The following is a 26,325-nucleotide window of genomic DNA, read 5'->3' on the forward strand; positions in this document are numbered from 1 at the left end:
GAAGATTTATGATTTAATGACCTGAAGCATTCAGCAAAAGCCACACAAAAAAATGGTTTACAGATGGCAAGGTGAATCTTCTGGTCTGTCAAAGCCCAGACCTCAATCTAATAGAGAATTTGTGGCTTTTATTGCAGCCAAAGGTACATCTACTAAATACTGACTCGACAGGAATATTTAGCAGTCATTTCTTTTATTGGAATCTGTTTTGATTTATAAAATCAATAAAAGGGTAAAACATCCAAAAGGGGTGAAAACTATTTATAGGCACCAGGAAGTAACTGAGATAGCTGTAGGAGAATAGGATGTTAAAGGTCGGCTTTAGATTTTTAAAAACATTAGATGTTAAGCTTAGTGTCTTACTAACATGGTGAGCACCACTCAAAACTCACATGGGCTTCCCTTCTCCTGAAAATGGTTTGTTAGTATCTCCTTCTTAATTAGCACAAATACTTCCACTGTCTTGTGTTCCTCAAATGATTTCATTTTTAAGAGACTGGTTTGCTGCTTCAGAGTGTCATGATCAAAATGGTTACTCATAGACCAAAGTGTTTTACTTAAATGCTAAGGTTATCCTTATGGTAATTTTATACAACTCGTGTTTTTTCATCCCAAGACTAAAATACAAGGCTAATTTTTTTTTTATGGATGTACTTTATACTAACTAATCACATGGCACAGAGAGAAGCACAAGTTGCAGTAGTGCCCCTGAACCCAACACGGAGACAGATGGTGTGTTCGAGGGCACTCAAGCAGAGGCATGAATTTGACTTAAGTACCTTTCTGTGTACTAGAAACCTTTATTATGACGTAACACTGCCATCTAGGGGTTACTGTAGTGATGTTTGCATTAGTTTGAAAAAGTCAACTCTATTTTTCACATTTAAATATGTGAGTTTGAGACCGTCATTGTGTTTTTATTTTTATTTTATTATTTTGGTAAGGCAATAAAGGTGAAAAACATAACCTTTTGTCATCAGTTTGTGTGATATCAATTAATTCATTAAACACAGGAGCATGTTTTGTTGTAAATGTAATAAGATTTATTAAGAATCTGTAATATTTCATCAGCATAATTCTTCATCATTAATATGTTTTATCCATTATTATCATTGTATCTTAAACAGTGGACAGTTAGATCTAAAAGGCAGCCCAAAGTGTACAGGCGATATATAACTTAAAACTTTCTCCATAGGGAAAACATCTTTTTATATTCATATATAATATCAATGTAGCATGAGGTCCAAGATCCTGCCCACGTTATACAGTATTGTACATGGTCCCAGAAATAAACGGAAAACAACAAAACCTTTAAACAAAACAAACTAAAACAGCAATCTACATGCAGAACAAAATCAAAAACAAGCAGTTCAAACTTGAAAATACATACACTCATATGCCAAAACGTGCATACGATCACAAATTTACAAAACTTTCATACGTACATACAAATATTACAAAACTTTAATTGAATATTAGACATTATTGTGTTATCAAGAAAAGAGCAAAAACTTTTTTTTTCTGTTTTCTCACTTTTTCCACCCCATGTCTTAGTCCTTTTCTCAAAATTGAAAATTTGAAAAAGAAAAACACAAGAACAGGTCATCTTTGTCTCTTCCATTCGCTCTTTGTGCACGTGTTTTGCCAGAGTTGTCACAGTGTTGAGTATAGGCACACACGATAGCACCCAAGCAGGCTCATACCATAAAACACCTCTGGGTAAAAAAAAAATAGCTCCACACACTCACGCGCTCTCCATCATGCACCGGGCAAACTGTATAACCAAAGAAACAGAGCCATGCTACAGGTACAGTAGAATTAACTATAGTATAGAAACAGCATTAGTATAAAACTTACTGAATACAGACACAGACACAGAGACAGCAGGAAGGAAGGGTGAGAGCACATCCACACATATTAGACTACATAAACGCTGACAGGAGTTTTTTTTTTTTTTTCTTTTCCTTTTTTTATGTGACATGTATAGGCTGGCAAGGCGGCTGTGAAGCCATGTGCACATTAACACAGAACCACACAGACAGAGAAAAGCAGATGCAGCAACACTTAACTAGTCTGAAATTTAAAAGCAGACTGTTTTCCAGTCATAGCCCTGCCAAATTCTTCACAATAAAATTGCAGTAATGTGCATCTTTTTCCTCAATTTATTAATTTCAAGGATTGTTTATTATGATTATTTTCATTGTGGCACAATTGGTAGATTTTGTTTGAGTCATGAATTAGTTGGCCCATAATTGAAAATATTAATGATAAATGTCTGTCCCCCAGAGCCCAAATGGATGTCCTAAATTGTGTCATTTCATACATAATCTTGAGAGTTTTCATTAACTGTAATAAAGGAGTTTAGCATGAATTGAATACGATAAATACAGGGCTGTCTATGGATCTTTTTCATTGTGATTTATCTCGGAACTTTTTAGTTAATCGTGATCAATTACACCCTTAAGATATTACATTTACTGTCATAGAAGAGTTTAGCCAGCATTGAATAAGAGAAATAATAGGGCTGTCAATGAATTAAATTTTTCAATTGCTATTAATCTCAGAATTTCTGTAGTTAATCACAATTAATCGCCACCATTGAGTTATTGCATTAATTGTCACAGAATAGTTTGCCAGAGTTGAATATGATAAATAATAGACTGTCAAAAGTTTACATTTTTCTTTAACAATTAATGTCAGAATTTCTGTAATTAATTGCAATTAACTGCATCCTAGAGATATTACATTCACTGTTACAGAGGATGTTTGCCAAAATTTATAATGATAAATAATAGGACTATCAAGATTAAATTTGTCAATCACTATTAATCTCAGAATTTCTGTAATTAATCACAATTAATTGCACCCTTGAGTTACTGTATTAATTGTCACAGAAGAGTTTAGCCAGAGCTGAACATGATAATACTGGGGCTATCAAAAGATTGAAATTTTTAATCATTATTCACCTCAGAACTTTTGTTGTTAATCTTGATTAATGCCACCCCTTTGATCGCATTTCAAATGCCACAATTTTGCGTTTTAAACTGTTTTTGAGTCATTTGGGATTAGTCTGTGATCTTAAACTAAAGGTAATTGTCTTCCTTTTTGGATACAGACCTGTTCTTATAGGTAGCTCAGAGATTATGACATGAATTTAACCACAGAAAAAGGAACTTCTTGTTAGGGTTTGAAAAGGAAACCAGGGGATAGTAAAAAAAAAAAAAGGTTCAGATGACTGTCTACTTGTCCACTGAGCTGTTTGTGAGTTTTTAAAGAGAAGTCAGGCAATAAAGTCCCTGTAAAGTGACAAAAAATATACATTTTAGGTTTGTTATAAGACACTTCACTGTGTTATGAACCACTAGGCCAAATTCCAGTCAAATAAAACATCTCTAAGTTTACAAAATTAAGCGTCAAAATCATGAAAAATGGGATAGTAAAATCTCCTCTAGGATATCACAAGAGATAAAATCCTCTGTTTAAAAAAATGCTTCTGATCAGAGCAGAGAGACATAAGTTGGGGATTGAATTTACTGTTTTCTGGTACAAATCTCTCCATTATGATCCCTTTAAAGACCCGTAGGCCACCCTGCCTGATAGATTTTGGGAAATTTAACTGACAGTGAACAAAAAAAAAAAAAACCAGGAAGTGACATCGACAGACTTTACTAAGATGAAGTGCTCAGTGATTTTGTATCAGCCTTAGGGGGACGGGGTAATTCCCCATCAAGACCAGTGACGTCATGGGCTAAGATATCTGCCCTGCTTAAAACCAAATCAGGAAAGCGGTAAACAACTTTCTGATGGTCTAAATAAAAAAAATCAGTAGATCTCAGTGTTTTCTGGTGTTTACAGCAACCTTATTTCAACAGATCTAGAGTGTTAAGACACAAAGTTTGGATGTCACTATACAGGGTCTTCTAAATTTTTTTATTGCAGTTCATCACAGAATTTCTGTAGTTAGTTGTGATTAATCGCACCATCTTAAATTCCACTATTTCTCTTTTTTTTAACTGTTTTTGTGTTGGTTTAGATTTTTCTGCAGTCTTAAACTAAAGGTAATTGACTTCCTGGTTGGTTACAGGCCAGAGATTATAATATGAGCTAAACTATGGAAAAAGGAACTTGTTATGGATTAAAAAGTAAATAAGCAAACAGTAAAACGGTAAATGTGTTTGTCCACTAAGCTGTCTGAGTTTTAAAAGTTTTGAAAATTGGACATGTAAGAGCAGTGGTGGACTTATTTTACATCATTGTTACTGCAGGGAGATGCTGACATGGCTTTCCCAAAGTGTGTTGAAAGGGACAATAAAACCTGCTATTGATCAAGATTTAAATTATACTAATTGTGCAACTTAATAGCGATTAACTCAATATTGACAGCCCTAATAAATACACAACCCAAAAGTTGCTCAGTTCGACTCATTAGTCAGTGGAAAATCTTGAACAGATAAGGAAACACAAGGGAAACATTGCTGTAAATGAGGCAGCAGAGGGAGCTGTTGCCCTGAAATAACAAGGATAAAAACCTGAATTACCTTTCAGAGGGAACTCATCACTAAATCATTTTATGGCTATTGGTGCTTGTTAACCTACAGCTGAATCCATTCATATATCCAAGTTACTGACAGTAAGCAGACTTTTTTGCAGGGTGATATCCTTTCAGGGTGATGTTTGTAGCATGTTGTAGCCTCATCTTGTTGTCTTTGCCTTGCTAATGAAGATGGATTTTATCTGTAGGTGTACTTTGATTCAGCACAGTGAATTCATCCTGTCAGGTCCTGTCAATACTACAGAACATTTTGTCAAGGTGAAACAAATCTGACAGCAACAGAGCTTTTAAAATGAACGCTTCTCTTCCAAAAGCTCTCAGAGGAAGGCTGACATTTAATGTTTTTCACTGTGGAACAGTGATCTTTTCAAATTCAGAGTGCACCATTTTTAGACATTTCACTGACTGTTTAAATGACTAAGGAAAATGCCACAACATCCATTTTTCACTTTAACCTTTAGATCCCTGGTCTGTTTCAGCTCAGACTTGATGCTTTACTTCTGTGAGTTGGTGTTGGACTAAAACAGAGGCTACAGTTAACTGGACAAACAAAGCATACATCCACTTTAATGCACCTTCTGATTTATGGGTTTTCTCTTTATTTAGAGACCCTCTGCTCTTTTAGAGACAAACACTAATAATTCTCACTGAAAGCACAAACTAGTATAGTATTTCTTAAATGTTTGTTGTTTGGATTTGGTTTTATTTGTCTCCTTTCTTTCTTATAAACTATTTGCACCATAAGGAACCTTCATCGTGGGAGATAAATAAGGCTGTAAACTAGTTGCCACTCCTTAGGAAAAGTTTTGTTCAAAGGTGAGGGACAAAGGGGTAAAAAGTAAGAGGAGAAACTTTCCTGTCAACATAAATGAAGGACTGTATCAAACAGTGATGATGGTTTAGCTCTATTTACAGGGCTGTGTAGCATGTTCTTCTTTGCACTTGATTTAAGCCCTCTGTGTAATTAATTTAGATCTGTGAGACCACACACACACCTGTGACATCACACAGGACATTATGGTTATATAAATACAAAGCGGGCACATATTGTATCAGCATGGCAACAGCCTAACTACAAACACGCCTCTTTCGTGTGTTTTCTGTCTAAGAGTAAATGAAAAGTTAAGGTAAAACCTTGATGCCTGAGTGTGAGCTGAGCTTATTATGTTAGTGCTTCTGGTGTAAAGTCAGGAGAGAGGTAAGGAAGGAAGGAAGGAAGGAAGGAGAGAAGGAGAGAAGGAGAGGCGTTTAACAGAGTGTCTGTCTTTGCAGTACAGATTAACGTCACAGTCTTATTTCACAAAGGTCTTGCCGTCCTGACTCGGCTTTAATGTTGTTCAAAAAGTAACAAAGCTGTGACCAAAATATCTGAAGATTTTCCTCACAATTTGTCCAAAAACTTTTCTCTTTGTTTATCATTAACTGTCTGTCAGAGACTCTGCTGATTATTGATGGAGTGTGGAAATTCATCATACTCCTGCTCTCCATCACTTTTCTCTCTTTCAGGCCAGTTTAAGAGTGCTGACAGGGAAAGTTGGGACTGTTACCATAGTGACAGGGTTGAGGACAGCTGCCTGTCCAACCAGCTGAGGGTGTGGTGCCAGCACTGCAGTGGGTTTTCCTAGCGAAGGGCTGCCCTGTGTCATTACTGTGGCGCTGTTCACCTGGCCTCCGGTAGTGTTAGCTTGAGGGTTAGCCTGGACATGTGGGAGGGTGTGATGGGTGAAGGTGTGGGTGATGTGGCCCACCATGGTAGGCTGGGACCCTGACACACCCTGAGGGTACAGAGTTGAGAGGTGGGGTGGAAGGGGAGCTCCCAGGTGAGCCACTGGGTGGACAGTGATGTGTCCAATAGGCTGTGGTGCTATCTGCTGGTGAGTGGCGGTGGCAGCCGGAGCTGCTGCGATTGGCTGAGGGGTGGAGGAGGCAGGACCAGGCGACGGGGCTATGTGAGTCAGGTGTTTGTGACTGGCTGGTAGGTTGTGGTTGACAGCCTGGATGACTGAAGGGTGTGAGACAGCGGCGTGAGCGATGACGGTGGGCTGGACCTGCACTGCTGTGGGCTGGACTGGATGAGAGGGCTGGGGAGTGGGCTGACCTGGGGCTGGAGCAGGGGCAATGGCCTGAGGGGGAAGAGGGGCAGAGGGGGAGGGCGTGGTCAGGACTCCAGAGAGAGGCAGGGTGGTGTGCTGGATAGAAAGGTGAGGGGTGAGGAGAGGCTGGGCTTGTAGGATGGGAGGTGTTGGTTTGGGGAGGGAGGTAGGAACGGGGTGAGGAGTAGGGGTGTCTTCATCCATGTCCTGTTCAAAGTTGTCCTCTCCTTCTGTAGACGGAAGAGCAAACTGTCAGTAACATGAACCAAAAAACAGAAACGTGTCTGTAGAGTATTTTAACCACTGGCTACCCTCTCATGCCTCTACTAGTACAAAATCACGAAGAGGATTGACTCTTTAGGTCAATGCTCAAACACAGGATGCGTCCACATGTACCTGAGGCGGTGGATGTGGACGCCTGGTCGTCCTCTGGCTGGATAGTCTGTCGCAGGACTCTGTCAATCTCGATGACATCCATGCACTGGCTGAGCTCGTTCTTCAGCTCAGCCAGCCGCTGCTGCGTGGCTATCTTCTCTCTGGCCAGACGCTCCATCTCGTGCTCAAACTCCTTCTCCTTACGCTTCAGAGTCTTTAAGAGGGAGAGAGAAGAGTGAGTGAGGATCAGCAGCACATATCAGATTATTGGATCCCAACCTGGAGTTCGGGCACCCCTAGGGGGACACAGGTCCTGTCTGCGCTGATGCTGCCATACATATTTTTTCCAAAGTATTAAGGCCAAGCTTAAAGATTAAAAAAATCAGGGTAATCATCTTTTTAAAAGAGTTAACATTTTTAGGGACAAAAAAATCTATTTTTTGAGGATTTTAAAGTTGTTTGTTTACAAGAAAACAAACTCAGAATTTCCAAGTTTAAAAAGTCTTAAATTTGACATCAGCAACTTCAAAATTTTAAGTTTTTAAAAATCCTTCATTTGCAATAGTGTTAAGCCAAAACATTAGAAGAAAGCAAACTGAAAATAGAGGTTAGATTTTTCAATGTATAATTTTTTTAAAAACTTTTGTTTTGTTCACATACATTTACAACTTTTAAGTAAAAAAAATCCACTTTTTTTCTCATAAATTAACAGCTTGTTTAAACTGTAGACTTCTGAGTTTGTTCTTGAAATTGATCAAATCTTTTTTACTGTTATTTTGTTCAAGAGTGGCCCTAATTCACTTCTGTATTATTGGAGAGCTTATGCATAAATCTTGTGTAAAGAACAAGTGTATCTAAGCCTATTATGTTGGGATTTTGTCAATGAAAACAATTAAAATTGATATGTGCTTTTTCCAAGTGGGTCCTGACCTGGGGGGGGGGCATAGCTTTCCTTATACAGGGAATGGGGGGCCCTAAGGAAAAAAGGTCAGGAACCACTGTTTTAGAGCACTCCTGTCAATGGACAGAAAAGCTGTGTAAATAAGATAAAAGATCCAATAACTCTCAAAGCATAGTGCCGATGTATTCGGGTTTATGCTTCTGGCAGACAGAAGCCATACGCAAAGTGTTTTGGGAACCTGATGCAGCGCAAGGCTGGAATACTCTGCCACTTTTAAACAAATTTTCAGTCTCAAAATGCGAAATCTTTCCATGAAAATGAAACATTGGTTTACTTATGCAGTTAAGTTTTAATGAAAAGACACCTCCAGCCAGGCTTTCTTGGATATGATAGGACTCAAAAGATTTAATTGTGATCAATCTCTGAATTTCTGGAGTTGATCTTGATTAATCGCATCCTTTTAATCACATTTTTAAACCTCAGTATTTTGCATCCCAAACTGTTTTTAATCAAATTGAATTTTTCTTCTGGCATAAACTAAGGGTGATTGACCTGGCTATATCTAAGATTTTACGATGAATCTAACCACAGAAAAAGGAACTTGTTGTAGACTGAAAAGGAAATAAAGGAACAGTAGGAAAGTAAACATCTGCCAATACAAGGTACAGATGACTTCTTGTCTTTGAGTTTTTAAACTGAAATGAGACATTAAGGAGCAGTGGTGGACTTATTTCACATCACTGTACTTGCAGGGAGATGCTGCAGCGGCTTAACCACAGTGTGTTGAAAGGGAAAATAAATCATGTGATTAATCGCAGCTTTTAAAAGTATTGCTCTGATTATGGACCTTAATTAATCACACGCAATGTGATTAATCTTGACAGCCCTAATAGATACAGAAAGTTTAAAAACTGGGACTTTAACAGAAAAATGATTTGAGATCTTGTTCTCTTAGTGCAGACCAGACCACTCCTACATCTTGCACAATCCTGAAACACAGTGTTCTCCACCCTACACAAGCTCAAACACAAGCAGGAAGGCATGCATGCAAATTCATCTACACTGCCTGTGTTGCACTCCAGCCTTCAAAGCTCCTCCCATTTCCTGAATGTCACACTGTTTTTTTTTCCAAAGGGATCAAGGTCAGAGTGAGACTAAAAGCTGTGCTGGCTTTCCGACAAATGCTGAAGTTCAGCATCAGCCCAGACAACCTTGATGTCACTGGATTACTGCAGCCCAATCATTACAGCTAAATATGGATGATTCAAAGTATTTGCTCTCCATGCAGCGCTGTCTTACACTGAGACAGAAGCTGCATGTGTGAGTGAAGATTCATAGATGAAAGGAGGAAGATAAACACAGCAGGATCCTCAGAAAGCAAGAAGGACGGAGCAAAGCTTATCCAGCCAGCACGTCCTCTCAGTGACCCAGTTTCTGTGTGGGTCAGCTGACCCATGAACACCAAACAGTACGACAGGCTAAGGACATTAATGCAGATTACTGGGGAGGCATGAGGGAGAGGGAGGGAGGGAGGTACAGGAGGTAAACTGGTGAGAACAAGAAGATGGAGAGGTGGAAAGGAAGGGGCCAAGGAAAATGACTCATGATGAAATGCTGGTAATTTTTTATGTTTAAATTGCTCTGTGTTGTTTCTATATGACTGTGTATTAAATATCCAGCTGAATTGTTGAACATAAATCTGTGAAGGAAACAGCCTCCTGTCCTACTGGTGTAATCAAAAACAAGGACTGAAACACAAGAGAGGAAAGAAAATAAGCATATGGGGACACATGATCCTACAACAGGACACTGACTGCAGCCAGCAAAGCTGTTTACTCTGCAGGCATGTGATGGCCTAACACACACACAAAAGCCCCAGGTGAGCTCTGAAACCACAAAACACTGACTCCTTGGTACCTCTACACATACTGTCTAATTTCATTGTTATAAGGGGACATATTTTACCATTTTAAAACAAGTTTATATTGTTCTCAGAGGTCCTCAAAACATGCCTGTGAAGTTTGTTGCTGGAAAAACACTCCAGTATTGGATTTTTGCATGTCTAAAAACCCTTTTTTTCTGCTCTTCTCAGAACGAGCCGTTTCTGTCTGACTCATGGGCATTCCTGATGTTACACTTTTATCCAAAGTTAAGGACCTGACTGGGATTTGAACCATCAATCTCATAGACCAAAGTCTGCAGGATAACCCACTGAGGTATCCAGCATCTCAGCTTGATGGGTTATGAGTATCTCTGATAACTATATACTAACCTCTCCTTACCCCCAGATTTGCATTAATCCATAAAGTAAACCTGTTTTTAAAATCAACAATAAAAAAATCTGTTCTTATCGGTTATCAGCCATTATGAGGTGTGCTCAAAAAAATACTTACTGTGCATCACTAATACATACTAGAAATGCCGTTTTAATGGCATGTCTCCTTTGGTTTTACGATGCATTATCAATGGAGTAGTGAATGTATTAATATTTCCATTGTTACTGATGACCAATGATCCGTGTCATGCATTTTCAATAATTTCATCCAAGTTCTGAATATTTTCTTAAAGCTGTTCTAATCTAAGAACCTTTTTGGTAAAGCCCAGTTCAGACAAAAGATTCACAACGAGGACGCCGCACAACATTCTCAAAGACTGTGAGTTCACACCATGACGAGGAGATGATGCATCCTTAGCAAAGACTCTCACAGTCCCTTGATTCAAAGGGATAATTTCTTAAGATACAGCACAATAAGTATACCTCTTTAAGAAAAATAATACTACACACCATCTGTTTTTACTTGTATCTTTATAATCCTGCTAATGTGCAAGATTAGGCTCTACTTGCAACGTCCAAAACCCAGTTTGCGTTATGCCTTACTGAATAACAGAAAACATCAGAGGGCCTGATTCAAGCTGCAACAACCCTTGTAGTTGTTCTAAAACAGTCTCGATGTGTTGCAAACCTTTGATTTGAACTGGCCTTTAGCAGCTGGCCTGGTGTTCCCTTCAGGCTACTTAGAAAAACTACAACAGTTACACCCAATTTTCTTTCTTGCATGTTTTTTGAAAATGTACTATGTCATCAAAAAATATCCTCAACTAGTGTTTTTGAAAGCTGCTGCAAAATTGATTGAATGATTTTCACAGCCGTTATGCTACCTGTGAAAATCTTGGAGGGTCTAGAGCAGGGGTGTCAAACTCAAGGCCCGGATGCCAAATCTGGCCCATGGAACGGTTAAATCCGGCCCAAAAGATTATCTCATATTTCTGTTACAACTGGCCCATCAGTATGCGGTCTACAGATTTACTCAAGTGTAAAAATGTAATCTTATCCTTGGTGATTAAAGATATCCTTGTTAAGTCATAAAATCAGAAAAATTAAGGAGTAAAAATATTGAGATAAGAAGTCAGGAATGTGGGCAAAGAAATTAATTTGTGTTTTAATTTCAGATTTTCAATTTTGCATCTCACAATTAGGATTTAAACTTAGGATTTGGACTTTTTATTTCATACTTTGAGCATTTCAACTCATAATTTTGATTTATAATATTCTGAGCTGAATATTCTGAATTTATTTTTAAGTCATATTTTGACCTTTTAACAAATTATTTTATATTTTCTTTCATATTGTCAACTCCAAACTTTGACTTCATAATTCCATAGTTTGACCTTTTAGACTCACTATTAAAAATTTTGAATCATATTTTGCCTTTTAATTCCATGGTTACAGATTTTATTTCATATTTTGACCTTTTAAACTCATGATTTTAACTTTTTGATCTAATATAGTTACTTCTCTCAGATTGTGAGCCATTAAAGTTATCTTTTTAACTTTTTAAATGTTAAAATCATTTATCATCAGTGCTATGTTTTTTTATTTTCATATTTTATTACTGGTGAAATGACGTTGACAGTTTATGATTAAAAAGGTGACCCTATTAGGCCCTCAGGTTAGACCTGAATCAAGAATCTGGCCCCTGCTGTGATTGAGTTTGACACCCCTGGTCAACAGTTTTGATAAGCTGATGGCGAATGAAAAAACCCAAACTCAGAAGTTCTGGCTTTAAAAGCAGAGTGCTGAGGCACCTCCAGTCAGCTTGTGGCAGGGATATGTGCTTGCACACAGGATATTAAAAACCCAGATTTATGGTTAACTCCCTCTTGTTCTTCCTAGCCATCACCCGTGCCTGGTATATTTGATTAAGTGTGTTAGTCCACTCCACTACACCTTCTACTACTCTATGCTTACACACCCACATAAAACTAGTTTCACACATGTCAAAGCCCATGTTATTTCTCTATGGATTTTCTTTAATTTTGTTATAAATTACTTTTACATTTTATTTTAGCAATTTGTGTCTCTTCCTGCCTTTGTTGTGGCCAAAAGTCCTGTAGGGTTGTAACTAAAATAAATTAAACCTCAAAGAGGGGGAGAAAAAGAGAGAAAAGGGCTGGATGAGTTGCTGTGTGCAGGAAGAGAGCAGAAATGTTGGCGTGAGTGTGAAGGGATGCAACGTCAGCAGAATAAAGGTGTATGGAGGTGAATTAATAATACAATACCGTGAAGACTGATGCACATCTAAATGGAGAAATTATGAAATACAAGAATAAGGCCAGGCCTTAAACAGGAGGACTCTACTTTAAGGGAAAAAAAGGTCAAACTGATTTAGGAAGATCTAAACCTGCTTTTATATGAGCAAGTTTAAGCAGCATCATTTCAAGGTCCTCCCTTATGCACCCAGACACCATTAAGCCTATAGCAAATCACCAAGGAAACAGCTGTCACCCATAACTGTTTCCCTAGCAACCTCATCCATGAGGATTTGTCTGCTTTGTGAAAAAACAAAAGAGCTTTCTAATTGGGTAAGACACTGGGGTAATTACATATAAGGAGGGATGTGACTGGATGCCTGCCAGATCACTCTCTTCCTCCTCCTCCTTCCGTTACACCTCCACCCCTTGTCCCTCTATCCTCCATCCACTGCTTCAACAACCCCCTCCCCCCTTTTCCCTCCTCCCCTGCTCCCTCTATTCCTCCTTTATCCTCACTCTTTTGTCTTCCAGTGAAAAAAAGAGGTGATGATATTCTAGGATATCTATCGTCTTGTCTTTTAATCACAGATGGATGTGTGTGGATGACTTTGATTCGCTATGTCTAAACACTGCACACATCCTCACATATGCTCATTCACTCTCATCCATGCATGGAGGAAAGGACTGTCTACAGCATCCCCAGCCACCTGCCGCCAGTTGCTATAGTTACCAAGTGTTCTGACAGACAGCCGAGAGATGCAGGACACAAAAAAAGGACCAAAGAATCAAAGAGGACATTGAGCTTCAAGTATGTGTCCATTACACAGTTATCACTGTGACAACACTGCTGTACTGCTCTCTGACAGTAAAAACCATCATGGTGTCTCGTCGCAGTCTGAGCGCTGCAGAGTAGACCAGAGCAGGCAAGCTTCGTTGACGTCATGTATCAGGCTTGTGCTAGCCATGTGCTCGAATCTCACATGGCTCAGGGAAAAGGAGGGGGCTGAGGACCGTGGGTTTAAATGAGGGGAGGAATCAAAAAAGAAATGGGGAAAGACTGGCTGGGTGAATAAATCTAAAGATAGTATTATTGATCAAAAGAGAGTATGACATATCAACAGTGGTGATTGGACAGTCAGCTTTTATGACTCAGGTTTGCTCCTTTATCCTACATTTTGATATAGTTTGTATAATAACTTCTTACCCTGCAAAGCACTTGAATGATGCTTTCTAAAATATACCCACTTATTCTCTTCACTTTTGATTAAACCGTAATGGAGATTTCAAGTTATCCATGAATCATTACCCATAAAAAGTTAACCCAAATTATTAGTAAATAATGATAGTATCTTTCACCAAATAACTAAAAAACTGTTTAGAATTTGTCAGAGCCAAAAGTAGCTTCTTCAAATTGTTTCACAGGTCAAAACTAACACCAAAACACTGAAATCAGCAATAGACAATATGCAGGCTGCATTTATTGATATTTGTGTTTTTTAACATCCATAATGCTTTATTATCAGGTCAATCAAGTGAAATAGAAGGAAGTACCACTGACTAATGCATAAAACCTGGAGGAATATACGGTGTCCAACCAGGAGTGCAAATAGGTTAGGTTAAAATCATCTACAGTGGCTTTAAAAAGTATTCACTCTCTTCAATGTTTTACCATTTTTATTGAATTAATTAAAAAAAAAACTCTTTAATGTCAAAGTAAAAACAGATTTCTACAAAGCAATGTCAATTAAATAAAAATATCCAATGTAAAATAAATGACTTACTAAATGTTCACTCCCTTCAAAACAGTATTTACAGTGGTAGAGGTACCTTTGGCTACAATCTGGACTTTGACTCTGCCACTCCAGAACATTCATCATGTTGTCTTTAAACCATTTCTGTGTAGCTTTTACTGTATGCTTTGGGATGTTCCTATATTTTGCTTCATTTATTTTATTCTCTACCTTTACAGTCTTCCAGGGCCAGGTGCTGAGAAGCATCCCCACAGTATGATGCTGCCAACACTGTACTTCACAGTGGGGATGGTGTGTTTGTGGTGATGTGCTGCATTTGGTGCCTGTCAAACATCGTGTCTTGCCTGATGGACAAGAAGCGCCATTTTGGTCTCATCAGACCAAAGAACTTCCTTCCACTTGGCCAAGGAGTCTCCCTCATGTCTTTTGGCAAACTCTAGTTGAGATTTAATGTGTTTTCTTCAACAGGGCCTCTCTTTGCCTCTCTCCCATAAAGCATTGACTGGTGAAAAAAAACTGCCAACAGTTGGTTTGTGCAGAGTCTCTCCCATCTCAGCTGCAGAAGCTTAAAACTCCTTCAGAGCAGTCATAGGTGTTTTGGTGGTCTCTTACTAGTCTCCTTCTTGCAAGGTCACTCTGTTTGTGAGGACAGCCCAATCTAAGCAGATTTACACATGTAACATTTCCTTCCATTTTTGATAGAGGATTTAATTGAACTCCAGGGATTTTCAATGCCTTAGAGTTTTTTTGTATCCATCCCCTGACTCTTATAACCTTTTCTGTAAGTTGCTTAGGTTAATTTACTAAATAAGCAGTGAATAGCTCCTCCAGACACAGGTGTATCTATATTACACTCACTTGAGACACATTCACTGAACTCAGGTGATCCACATTTCACTAATTGTGAAACTAGTAGCACCAATTGGCCAAACCGCTGTTGAATTTGGTCAGTCACTTTCAAGGGGATGAATATTTATGGAGTCACTTATTCTACCTTACATATTTTAATTTAATTGAGATTATTTTGTAGAAATCTGTTTTCGCTTTGACATTAAAGAAGTTTATTTGTATTTTTTGTCAAAAAAGCCAAATTATATTGACTGTGATTGATATTTAAAATCAATAAAAGCCTTAAACATCCAAGGGGGTTAATACTTATATTAGGCACTGTTAGTTTAAAAAAAGCAGCAACATTTCAGTTGCTGTAACTGAACATTTTAAAGCCACATAGCTCTGCTTCAAATCAAAATATTTATCATTTCCTGTCAAAGACTCTAATCCGTCTGTGCTCTGCTCCTTGAAGGCTGGATCAACATCTTGCAGCTTTTTTTATCCGAAAAGTCCTCCATTCTCCTCATTCATCTCTTTTCCACTGACTTTTTCATTGCATATTCAACTAAACTAAATATCAGAAAGCTCAAGAATCTACATAAAAAGATACCACTGAATTTAGCTGCAGGCTGCTATTTATTTCTGCCACAGTGCAGAAAATCCTCTCTTTCATACTTCTGCAGACTGAAAACTTACCTCTCCAGGCTGTACAGTGCTCTCCCACTCACCACCCCCAGCAAAGCAACATTAAATCTCTTAATAACTACAATATGCTTTGAATCATTTCTAATAAAAACATTCTTCTTCTGTATTTTTCCGGTTATTAAGTTTGCCAAATTATTTTCTATGCCTGATACTACGTGACTACAGGACAAATTTTAAAAGAACAGCAGTGATTAGAAACACATAAAATGCCAGGTAATGTTCCCAGGAAAACTGCCAAAAACATAACATTAAACTCTACATTGTATAGACTCTGAGAAACTTTGGTTGTATTCGCTGCCATATCATAGTCACAAGAGTCTAACCAACACAATAGGCTTAATGGCTAACAAAACAGGCATTGTATTTCAACTACACAGCACCAAAGCCAGAGCTGTTCCCAGAGCTGAACCAATCAATTCAAGAGCAGGGGCAGATGAAAACAATAAGACCAATAACAAGAAGGGAGCAGCAAACAAATATTGTGTGCAAGTCAGTATTTAAAGCATCAGTGTCACAAAAATGTTAAAAATGTACCTGTATGTAACGCAAAGCACTGCGGAGGACGCTGAGGTTTGAGGTTTTCTTCTCATCAACATTTGGAACGTTCTTCTTCAGCGTCTCAAAACACTCTTTGAGGTGCGCTCGCCTGAAGGTTAAGAGTTAAAGAGTTGAGAGTTAAACCTCTGATATTTTCTTCATCAGAACATTTTCAAGAAACTCTTCCTCCAATTCATCCCTTTAGATGTTTCTCTATTTGGAGAAAAAAAAATCCTCTCATCGCTGCAATGTTGCATTCCTTATAATGATTTTATGGTTTAATGTAAGTCTAAAAAGAGCCATAGATGTGGGCTCTTATAAAATATTATAGGTAGCTGTTTTCCCATATGTACTACTGAAAATTTCTTAGGTTGCTTGTTTGCACATGTCCATCACAGAAGTAAGTTTTCTCTGCCTGGAGTGGCAGATACAAGGCAGCTGGCAGGGAAAATTCTTAGTGAAAAATTCATGTTTTTGCATTCACACATGCAGCACACCAGGAAATTTTCAGGGGTTTTCTGTCTGTATGAAACTACAACAAAACATATTTATGAAACACAACATTTTGTGTATAAACTATGGTCTATTAAGAAAAGGATCTGGAACTTTTTTTTGTTGTTGTTGTTGTTTTTTATTGATAAATTACACTGCGGTTAAGAGAGAAACACAATTTCGATTCTCCGTATGTCCTGTACTTACTGCAGAATTGACAATAAAGACTTTGAACTTTGAAAAGTAGTAGACGATTTTCCACTGTGTTCAGCTAAGTCCAAAACTGTGCTTTTTCTATGCAGCTATGTGGCTTTTTCTAGTAACATCTGTCTATGCCATGTGGAGTTTGTACTCTTGCTTACTTCCAGAATGGTATTTGAACTCTCAGCCTATGGTCATTGTTGTGACAGACAGTACTGAACCACAGCCTGGGGGCTGCAATGCTGACTGTCTCTGATCACTTTTTGTCTATAAATCGCCTAGCGCTAAGCCCCGCCCCCTTGCCAATCACATTTCTTGTAGCTACATAATGCACTTGGACATCTGGCTCCATAGAAAAGCATAAAAAAAGATGACTTTCTGCTGGCTTGTATTTATTTGTACAGTAATAGCCAAGAAAAAAATGTTAAACAACGCACATGGGGTAAATGTAATGTAAATGTAGCACTAAAACAAGATATCATGAGCAGCTACAGAACTAAGTATATTTGATCCTGTTCCCTAAACCACACATAAAAACAGCAAAGGGTCTCCTTTGGATAAAGCTGTGTGGCAACTGAAAAGTAGATCAACTAGAATGTTAGTATTTGTTATCAGATAGGGCAACAACATATTAGCAATATTTTCTGCTAAGTGACATATACTTTATGTCCTCATTTAATATGTACAACATCACCTTGCAGCAAACATTGCTACGTAAGAAGTTAGCTAATAGCCGCCAACATTATGTCCATCTCCAGCTTCTTAATGTCAGACCTTAGTTTTGTTCTTTGACAATCACAGAGGGTGGAGTTTGGCGATAGTGCTTTCAGTGAAATCAGGACTTCGCTTGTTTTAATAACTTAATAGTATTCCACGTTCAGTTTTTTTTTACTACTGAGGGAGAAAAGCTGTTAAAAGCGGAGCTGCCAGCCTGGTTTAAATCACTATGTATGCCAGCCTGTTTTAGGAAAGGCTGCTTGCTGCACATTGGCTGGAGGTGAACTTTTAACAGTGTCACATTGCAAGCAATGTTTGGTAGTGCTAGCTGCACTTGCAATAATGACAGTGCATGTGTCAGCATTTTACTGGTGTATTGGTAACAATAAAATACACATGCAGCTAACCTTTTAGATGAAAATACATGAATTCAAACAAACAACAACAAATAGAGTTTTCTGTCTCTGTGACTGACCTGTTCTTCTCCAATTTATTATGCACCTCTCTGGTCCCCGCTCTGCAAACACAAAAACAAACATCAGAGACCACCATACACCAGTCTTCACTGTTCTACCAGCTCTAAAACATAAAGCCACGCTTAAACTGACCCTCCTGGTCTCCTCTTTCCTTCCATCCCCCTCATGTCCTCCATGTTCACTCCATTAGGCCGTGGCTGAGATGTGGGTGGAGCTTGATGGGGAGCCAGTGCATGTTGAGAGCTGGGGCCGTTGGTACTGATGGAGGTTGGATACTGAATCTGAACCTGAGGCTGTGATTGGTTGGGCTTGGGACCAATCGGCTGCGGACTGGTCTCGAGCTTTATCTGGGGGGTGCACAACAGGTGAGGGGAGGCCGGCTGCTGTTGCTGATGATATTGATTCTGCTGTGGAGGGGAGGAAGAGTTTTTGACTGGAGGGGAGCTGTTGAGTGAAGTTGCTGCCGCAGCAATCGGTGTCGTGACCGGGAGGGGTGGAACTGATGGCGTTGCAGTGACAACTGGGACCATTGGGATGACAGCAATTGGGACTTGAGGAGGTGGGAGAGAGGGGGGCGGAGGGGCAGGGGGTTGATGCGGTGGTTGACGGTGAGAGTCATCGCTCCAAGTGACATGGTTGGCTCTGACCGACTGAGATAATGAGGTCACAATTTCGACACGTCGTGACTCCGCCTCTCTGTTGATGAGCTCCTTCTCTTTGCGCTGCTCTTCCTCTGTAGTTGGGGAAAATAAGAAGATGGGCAAAGATGTAAATTAAAAAAAAAAGATTAGAAGCAGCACCAAAGAAGTCAGAACAAAGGACATGACAGATGTGGACGAAAAGAAGTTAATTAATTTAACACAACATTAACCAGTCTGCTTTCATTGCCCACCTTTTCACAGGTGAAGCGAGGGGCAAAATATGACTGATATTTAAGGCTGTAGTCAACCAAAGAAAAACTTGGTCGACTAAAATCGCACCAGATCATCAATTAATTGATGGGGATGGACCAAAATCCTCCTTTTTAACAAAATGTTGCCACAATGCTGACTTTTTCAACATGTTGTCAATTAACCGGAACGGATTATAAACGTGCTTTATGGGCTTTCCTCAGTGGGAGGGTCCTAGTGACGCTGTTTTGACTTTCTGGGTATTTAAACTGCAATTAATTACCCTTAAAGGCACGAGTAAATTATACTTAACTAGTTATATTCATAGTTTTTTTCTGTAAATTATATTTAGTAACACCAGATAAGTGAAAAAATAAAAACACATGACACCTCCCTTCTCACCCCTGCAAAAAATGGATTCTTCCAATTAAAGTAGCACGTGCGATTGTTCGACCAATTGGATTTTGGTCGGACATGAGGTCATCAACCAATCGACTTGAGGCTGTCAGCCCTACTCATATTTTTTACACTTTAAGCAGTTGTATTGCAGTTGTATCACAAAATGTACCATCCCCCCCCCCCGTACATGATGGATATGTTAAAGATGTAACTTTACATTTAAAAGGGGGTCTTTTAGTTGATGACTTAGTATAGTGCAAAAGCCTTACTTTCAAGCACTACCGTACAATATCAAACAACAGTGAGGAGGAGACAGACACTAATCTCTTTGAAACGTGGGATACAGGACCTCACTTTGTTTGTGTAGTACACATCTATAGAGTACGTCCACATAAACACACAGAGGATGATGTCATCTTGGATTCAGAAGGTGGGGAGGGGGGAAATAATCAGAAAGAGTGTCTTGGAGTGTTTCTTGTCTACAGAGAATCCCCCTCTGTCTGCCGTGTGATTGGACTGCTCCAGCTCTGATCGTGTGTGTACTCCTGGACAACGTCAGCAGCACCGTCTGACCAACAGCAATGGACAGCTGTCAGGGAGCTGCTCTGCAGGGTAACAAGAGTCGACGTCTTAATAGAAGTTAAAACAAATAAAAACACAAGGAAAAGAATTAAATAGACTCATATGGTGGGAATGTTCCCACGCTCTGCTCATGTTGAGTGTGCAGAGGCACACACACTCACGCACAAAATGATACGAGTGAGTAGGTCTGCACACACTGTTGGACTCAAAGGGATGTGGAAAGCCCTCAGTAACCATGGAAACAGCAACATTAGAAATAGAAGATCTCTGGGATTCCTTGGACCTGCACAACGCCAACACACAGCTCAGCCATCCCAACCACTATCAAAAAAAGAAACCCCACACGCCAGCACGCCTGTCTGCGTGTTAAGTAACACTTTCATGTCTGTACTGCATGAAGCTGCAACTTTCTCCTCACCTACGGCAACAGTTCACCTCAGAGAAAGCCTGCACAAGTACACACATGATGATAGGTACAATTAAATAGAACAGGGAAAACAGAAGTTCTAATCCTACTTTTATTTTAATATTATATTTGGTTTTAAGCAGAACCCTGCTGGAATCATATCCCTGTATTTAAATAAGTAGATAATAATTAAGAAAATTCATATCAGTTTCCGAGTAACTGAACCTGTAACAAATACTTTTCAATTCTTTATTATTCTGTGGTTCAGTTAATCAAATTACATGAATTCTCTTGTCATATTTTTGCTGTTTGGGATACCGTTGCAGTTTTGGTGATCAATTTGTACGTTGACATTTGCAAACACATTGCTAAGAGGGAAAGAAAATCTCAATACAGCTAACACATTACGTATGTCAACATTAAAAGAAAGAAGGAAAAATAACAAAGGAAGGGCCACTGTTACTATAAAGCATCGGCTCTGCTACAGTTAAGCAGACTTCCTCAATTTTGTTGCATTTTTTAGAAAAATAACCTTTTATCATATGATAAAGATTATAATTTTAGGTTGCCGGTACATTGGTATCCTTCCAGATATGATCTTTGTTGAAGTCAAAATTAGGGATGTATGACACTGGATGTTTTTGCTGATACTTAGAAATTAGGCCTAATTGAAGCCAATATAGACTAGAAAAGCACTCAGAGAGCGCAGACCTCCGATATCAGCCCTATCACCCAATAGTGAAGAATCCTTTAAAAACATTCCTAAATCCAGACGGTGATCCAGATCACTCCCTCCCCGGTGGGGTGGAGACACGGTGAAGCAAAGCACTGGCTTCACTATGTGTGGAAGTCATGGCAGAGGGTGAATATTCCTCTATTCCTCCCAGCATTTTGAGTATTCTCACTACAACTCGCTGTCTTTCTCTCTGTTATGCTCCGGCTCGTCTCCTCGACTGGGCATGCATCTTTTAAACTCTATAAACTTCAAAACTTTGAATAAGTTACTCATGTCTGCCATCTCCTGGTGTAAAGTGGTAACAGCACAGACCACTGCCATTAGCCTTATCTCTCAATAGTACAGAATCCTTTAAAAAATTCCTGGATCCAGACGGTTATCCAGATCAGTCCCAAAATCTAATCAGTTCTTCCTTATGCCATTTCTGACATTTCCTGAAAATTTCATGAAAATCCATCTGCAACTTTTTGAGTTATGTTGCTAACAAACAAACAAACAAACAAACAAACAAACAAACCCACCCGATCACATAACCTCCTTGGCAGAGGTAATAAAGGTATATAAATTCCGTTCAGACCTAACACATTGGCCTTTAAAGCATATTTGAACTTCAAAAGACCAAAAAAAGGAAGTTCAGTCGTTAACCCACACATTAAAGCAGTGCTTCTAAGTGTAGGCCAGAGATAATGCAGGTTGACCAGAGAGGTCATTTAAAATAACTAAAATAGGTAATTTATTTTGTCAAACGGCCTAATCATGGTGTTGGATAAACTGATGACACTTGTAACCTTTCTACAATGCCACTCCCTTCCTGGTTTACAGAATTTATCAGTTTCTCTAGAGACATTAATGCTAGTAGGATAGCGTTTGATGGGTCAAGTTACATCAACAGAGATGAATATTACAAAAGAAAATTTGTAATTAAGTGACTTGCACATGCCTGATCAAAACAAAGTATAAAATAAATGAGCAATCAGCAAAAACATTTTTGGAGTGATGCTAATGTATCTGAAAGCCAAGCATTTGCATTAAAAATTTCCTGTGGTTATATAAAACGAAAAGATAATACTTAAAGGTTTTTTTCTGAGGGGCCAGAACAGGGTATATACAGAAAATCTGACATTATATTCAATACTTTTTAATACCTTTGACAATAATATTTTTTTAATTTTTAAGACCAAATCCCATCTTCAATTTCTAACATGTTTCAAAAGCAACAGTCATGTACTATATATGTTTTACACTGATTGTAAGATAAAAAATGACAAGAAAGGAAGAAAGCGCCAGTTGAATTTCTTGTTCTAGCGTGCAAATTCAGCTTGTAGGAAATTTTGAGATCAGGCAAAGAGAAAAAATGACACAAATTGATACTATAAAGTAGCTGCCAATGGAAGGTCTGACTTTTCTACTTTAGCTGCTTGAAAGTAGTTGTGGTCATAGAATAGTAATAGTAGTCACTTCAGTGTTGCAGCTTGAGCTATAGCTCACAAAAGATGAGTTCTTAATCTATTTCCATAAGTCTATACTTGCCATGAATTCTCCCAGCACACAATTAAGTAATACTGGCTTCATTCATTTATTATGTCTGAAATATGTAGAAATAAAAACAAAAGCAAAAAAACTAGCCTAAAACCATGTGAAGAATTGATATATTTAGATGCTAAAAAATGTAGCCTCATAGTCTTGCATCAGACTTTTTCATACTTTTTAAAAGCCTTATTATTTGCCTAATTAATATATCAACTTTGAATTCCTTACAAGACCCCATGGACATCCTGCAGAAAATTTTCAGCTCTCAACTTGGTATGCAGCATACTTTAGTTTGGGAGAGGCAGCTTTACATTTTCAGAAGTGATGATAACTAAGAATAAGACGTCAGATGATGGAGGTCTGCAGGTCCAGCCCAAAACTCCACAAACACATTTGTACCTACAGCCAACATAGGCAAATATTTACAGCTGAGTTATCTGTTGTAAATATTGGTATGAATTTTTATATCTGACAATAGTGACACCCTTAGATAAATAGTTATTAACAGTCCTAACATACCATGGTAGAGTTTGAGACTGCAATAGAGACTGCACAGTTGAGTTCATGTCCGTAAAAATAACTTTATACTGACTATAATTTACGGCAGATATAAAAATAATGCATTAAAATAGGGACTGAAGTTAATAACAGCTTACAGTTTGATACAACATCCCCTTTATTCTTAGGACAGACACAAACGCACGCATCATGCTCCAGATTGTGAAGTGCACGCAAACGTAAATTACATAACTCCTCCATTGAGAGGCTGGGGCAGGGTGGGGGTGAGCCAGGACGCTGCCCTACTTACCCCCCTTTCTCTCTCTCTGACCCGCCACTGTCAGTAGACTGAATGGGAAGGGCGGGGACGAGTGTGCGCGCGTAACAGAGTGTGTGTGTGTGTATCTTCAGGGAGGGGAGGGAGCAATGTGCACGTGGTAACTGTGGGCGGACCCTAGCACGCGGTAGGGTTAGTATGCGGGGGGAGGGGGGTTGATTTGCCTGACACGTCATCAATCGGGAGAAAGAAAAGGGCAGCCCTCTGTTCTTTTTTTTAACAAGTCACTGATCATCATGTCCTTTTTGACAAAGTCGTTGGTTTCACAATATTAAAGCCAAACAGCTATTTAATATCCTCGCGAGCGCAAACAAATGGGACGGGGTGAGCGCGTGAGGGCCCGCCCCAGTGTGTGTCATAAGATAGCTGAGCAATGTCAGGGTATTATGTAAAGAGCAGCCTCTGCTCGCCACCGCCCTGCCGGTGCTCGACGGACAAAAAAACTGTGCCGAATCGATTCTGGTCGGTTATGTTATAACAGATGTGTGATCTGAAGCGTGAAATTCAACAGAAAATACTTTAAACACGATTTATTTTCTTAGAAGTGCATATTTGAAAAATGGTTTATATCGGTGTTGCAATAAAGTGCAGGCCAGTTTACACACAACAAAGATGCAGCCCCTATATTTACCATGGTAACTGACAAACTCCACTGCTATGTCGCACACACAACCACACACACATAACTACCGTCGCGCGCACAGTGAGTCACTTGTGTGTTGAAACTGTCACACACGCGCCGTGAGCGCGCAAAGTAGTTCAGAAAACAACTTTTTGCCATTTCCGCATTAGGTGAAACCCAAATGTGTGCAATAAGTATCCGCTTGTAAACTGCGGACAGTTTGCAGCGACTTCAGTTTGTTTTCTTCGGTGACTGCTCAGTGCGACAAACGCTTCCGTTCTTCATAGGCGGGTCGGTTGAAAATGCATACTGATAGTAAGGGGCTAGAGCCCTTAAAGACAGTTTATGATGTAACGCTCACTGTTATTAGGGGTCAGGCACGTTCAGCACGGTGCAGCAGTGTGTTGTTTAACTTACCACGTGTGATCTGTTGTTGCTGGGCTTGCCATTCCAGATATCTGGCCGCCTCCAAAAGTGTATCGATGCTCATTGCGCGTAAACCCTTACGGCAGGCGACCCGGTGGCCCGGGACGGAAGGAGGAAAAAGACCGAGGGGTAGGTTGTCCCTGTAGGAAGCGCCGTGTGTACGGTTCACACCAAGAAGCCCGGTCCACTACTCCCCTGCGTTTCTCCTGAAAGCAGACAGGCTATTTTAAATCCGGCCAAACGGAAAGTAGATCCTCGCATACGTAAAAAAAAAAAATAGGATTGCAACAAGATGGCGATGCGAGCACGGGAATACACACAACAAGGCGAGTCGTGTTCTCGTTAGGGCCCGCCCCTCCCGGATTCCTGCCCCGCCTTGTTACTACGGCCTCACTGAAAACCCGGAAACCGCACCACTCACAGCCTACTCCTCTCCGTCAGTCCTGGCCGCTTATAACCGTCTCAAACGACAAAATTCAGAATACAACTATCGCACTTCCTTGCTGGTACTTCATTGGCCCCGGTGTACACGGGTATCGCCGCAGAATAGTGGAAAGGAGACTCCCGTGGGTTTCGTCACTCTTCCTTGTTTTAGCTCGCGCAGCTGGCCCGCAGCGCATGAAGAACAATCAGGCGCCAGCCAGCCAATCAGCGCTCAGAACAACAAGGCATGGTGCTGGTCCACATGGGCACCCGCCCGGCCCGAGCGCGGCTCATTTGCATGGCGAGAGCGTGACTGGCCACCCTGCTGTCTCGGGATCAGAGCTTTCAATCAAACAACGAGGGGCGGGCCTTAAGTGGGTGAATACTTGGAAGAAGCAGCTGATCATAATATAAAGCTGTTGTCATTGTTCAGATGGATACGGATTAATTCAGTTTGATTAACTTTAATTATTTTAAGTGACTATATGTTTTTGGGTTTTTTAGGTTTTAAGACAACACAGGAATTTGAAGTATTTTTATTATGAGTTTATATTATCTTACTATCTCTTTTTTTCGGCAGGACTTTAAAGGTTTTTATTATTTTAAAAGCAAGATTGAATACACCTGTTTTTTATTACTAGATCTTTTTTATTGAACTAATGTGATTATTTTAGAGAGGATCATACAGGGAATTTTAGAGTTTTTTTTTTTAATCACCGGTGATAGATTCTAGGTTTATTTCTCATTTATTTCAGACTCAGGGAACATACGATATAACAGTGAATTTAACAAAAAATATTATATATATATATGTATGTATATGTATATATATATATATATATAAATGTTTTTTTAAAGTCAATAGGAAAAAAAACATCTAATAGTTGAGGTGACTGATGGTGACTTGATTAACTACCTCCTTTCTCACTCCTTTTCCCTCTCGACCCTAGACTGGACCAAGTGGAGAATTGGGACTGAAAAGGACTGTCAGTCCTGAGCTGCTTCTAAAGGAACCACGCCATTGCTGCTGCTTAGTAGAATGAAATGAAATAATGAAGATGTGCATTATGAAAAAAATAATTATAGGAATTTACGTACACATATATGTCTAATAACTGAGATGATTGTAAACATGTGACTGTTGGTGACTATGACTTAATTAACTAGGCTGTCCCCTTTGCCAATCCTTTTCCTCCTGGACCCCTGGGCCTGCCAAGCTGAGAACCAGGGCTGAAAAGAACTGTCCCTACAGGAACCATTGCTGCCATTGCTGCTGCTCAGTAGAATGAAATTTCTGTTTAAATTGTAACCA

General features: G+C 39.3%; 1 protein-coding gene across 1 annotated transcript; it reads right to left on the reverse strand.

Moving 5' to 3' along the window:
* Positions 1-1,032: 1,032 nt before the first annotated feature.
* mntb (MAX network transcriptional repressor b) lies at positions 1,033-25,303 on the reverse strand. Its single transcript, XM_041801016.1, has 6 exons — positions 24,582-25,303; positions 18,297-18,897; positions 18,164-18,205; positions 16,276-16,387; positions 7,042-7,234; positions 1,033-6,875 (listed from the first exon to the last, which is right to left on the reverse strand). Exons 1-6 carry the CDS (start codon positions 24,652-24,654, stop codon positions 6,055-6,057), a joined length of 1,842 nt encoding a protein of 613 aa, XP_041656950.1. The 5' UTR covers positions 24,655-25,303; the 3' UTR covers positions 1,033-6,054.
* Positions 25,304-26,325: the final 1,022 nt, after the last annotated feature.

Source organism: Cheilinus undulatus, linkage group 12, assembly GCF_018320785.1.
Source record: "Cheilinus undulatus linkage group 12, ASM1832078v1, whole genome shotgun sequence".
Taxonomy (NCBI): Eukaryota; Metazoa; Chordata; class Actinopteri; order Labriformes; family Labridae; genus Cheilinus; species Cheilinus undulatus.

What these genes read in the sequence shown, in the direction of transcription:
- mntb (XM_041801016.1), bottom strand. Translation starts at nt 24,654, where the DNA reads ATGAGCATCGATACACTTTTGGAGGCGGCCAGATATCTGGAATGGCAA. An exon ending in GCAACAACAGATCACACGTG is followed by an intron (nt 18,898 to 24,581) that starts GTAAGTTAAACA and finishes CCCCAACTACAG; the next exon opens with AGGAAGAGCAGCGCAAAGAG. An exon ending in GTGCTTTGCGTTACATACAG is followed by an intron (nt 7,235 to 16,275) that starts GTACATTTTTAA and finishes TCCCTCTTAAAG; the next exon opens with ACTCTGAAGCGTAAGGAGAA.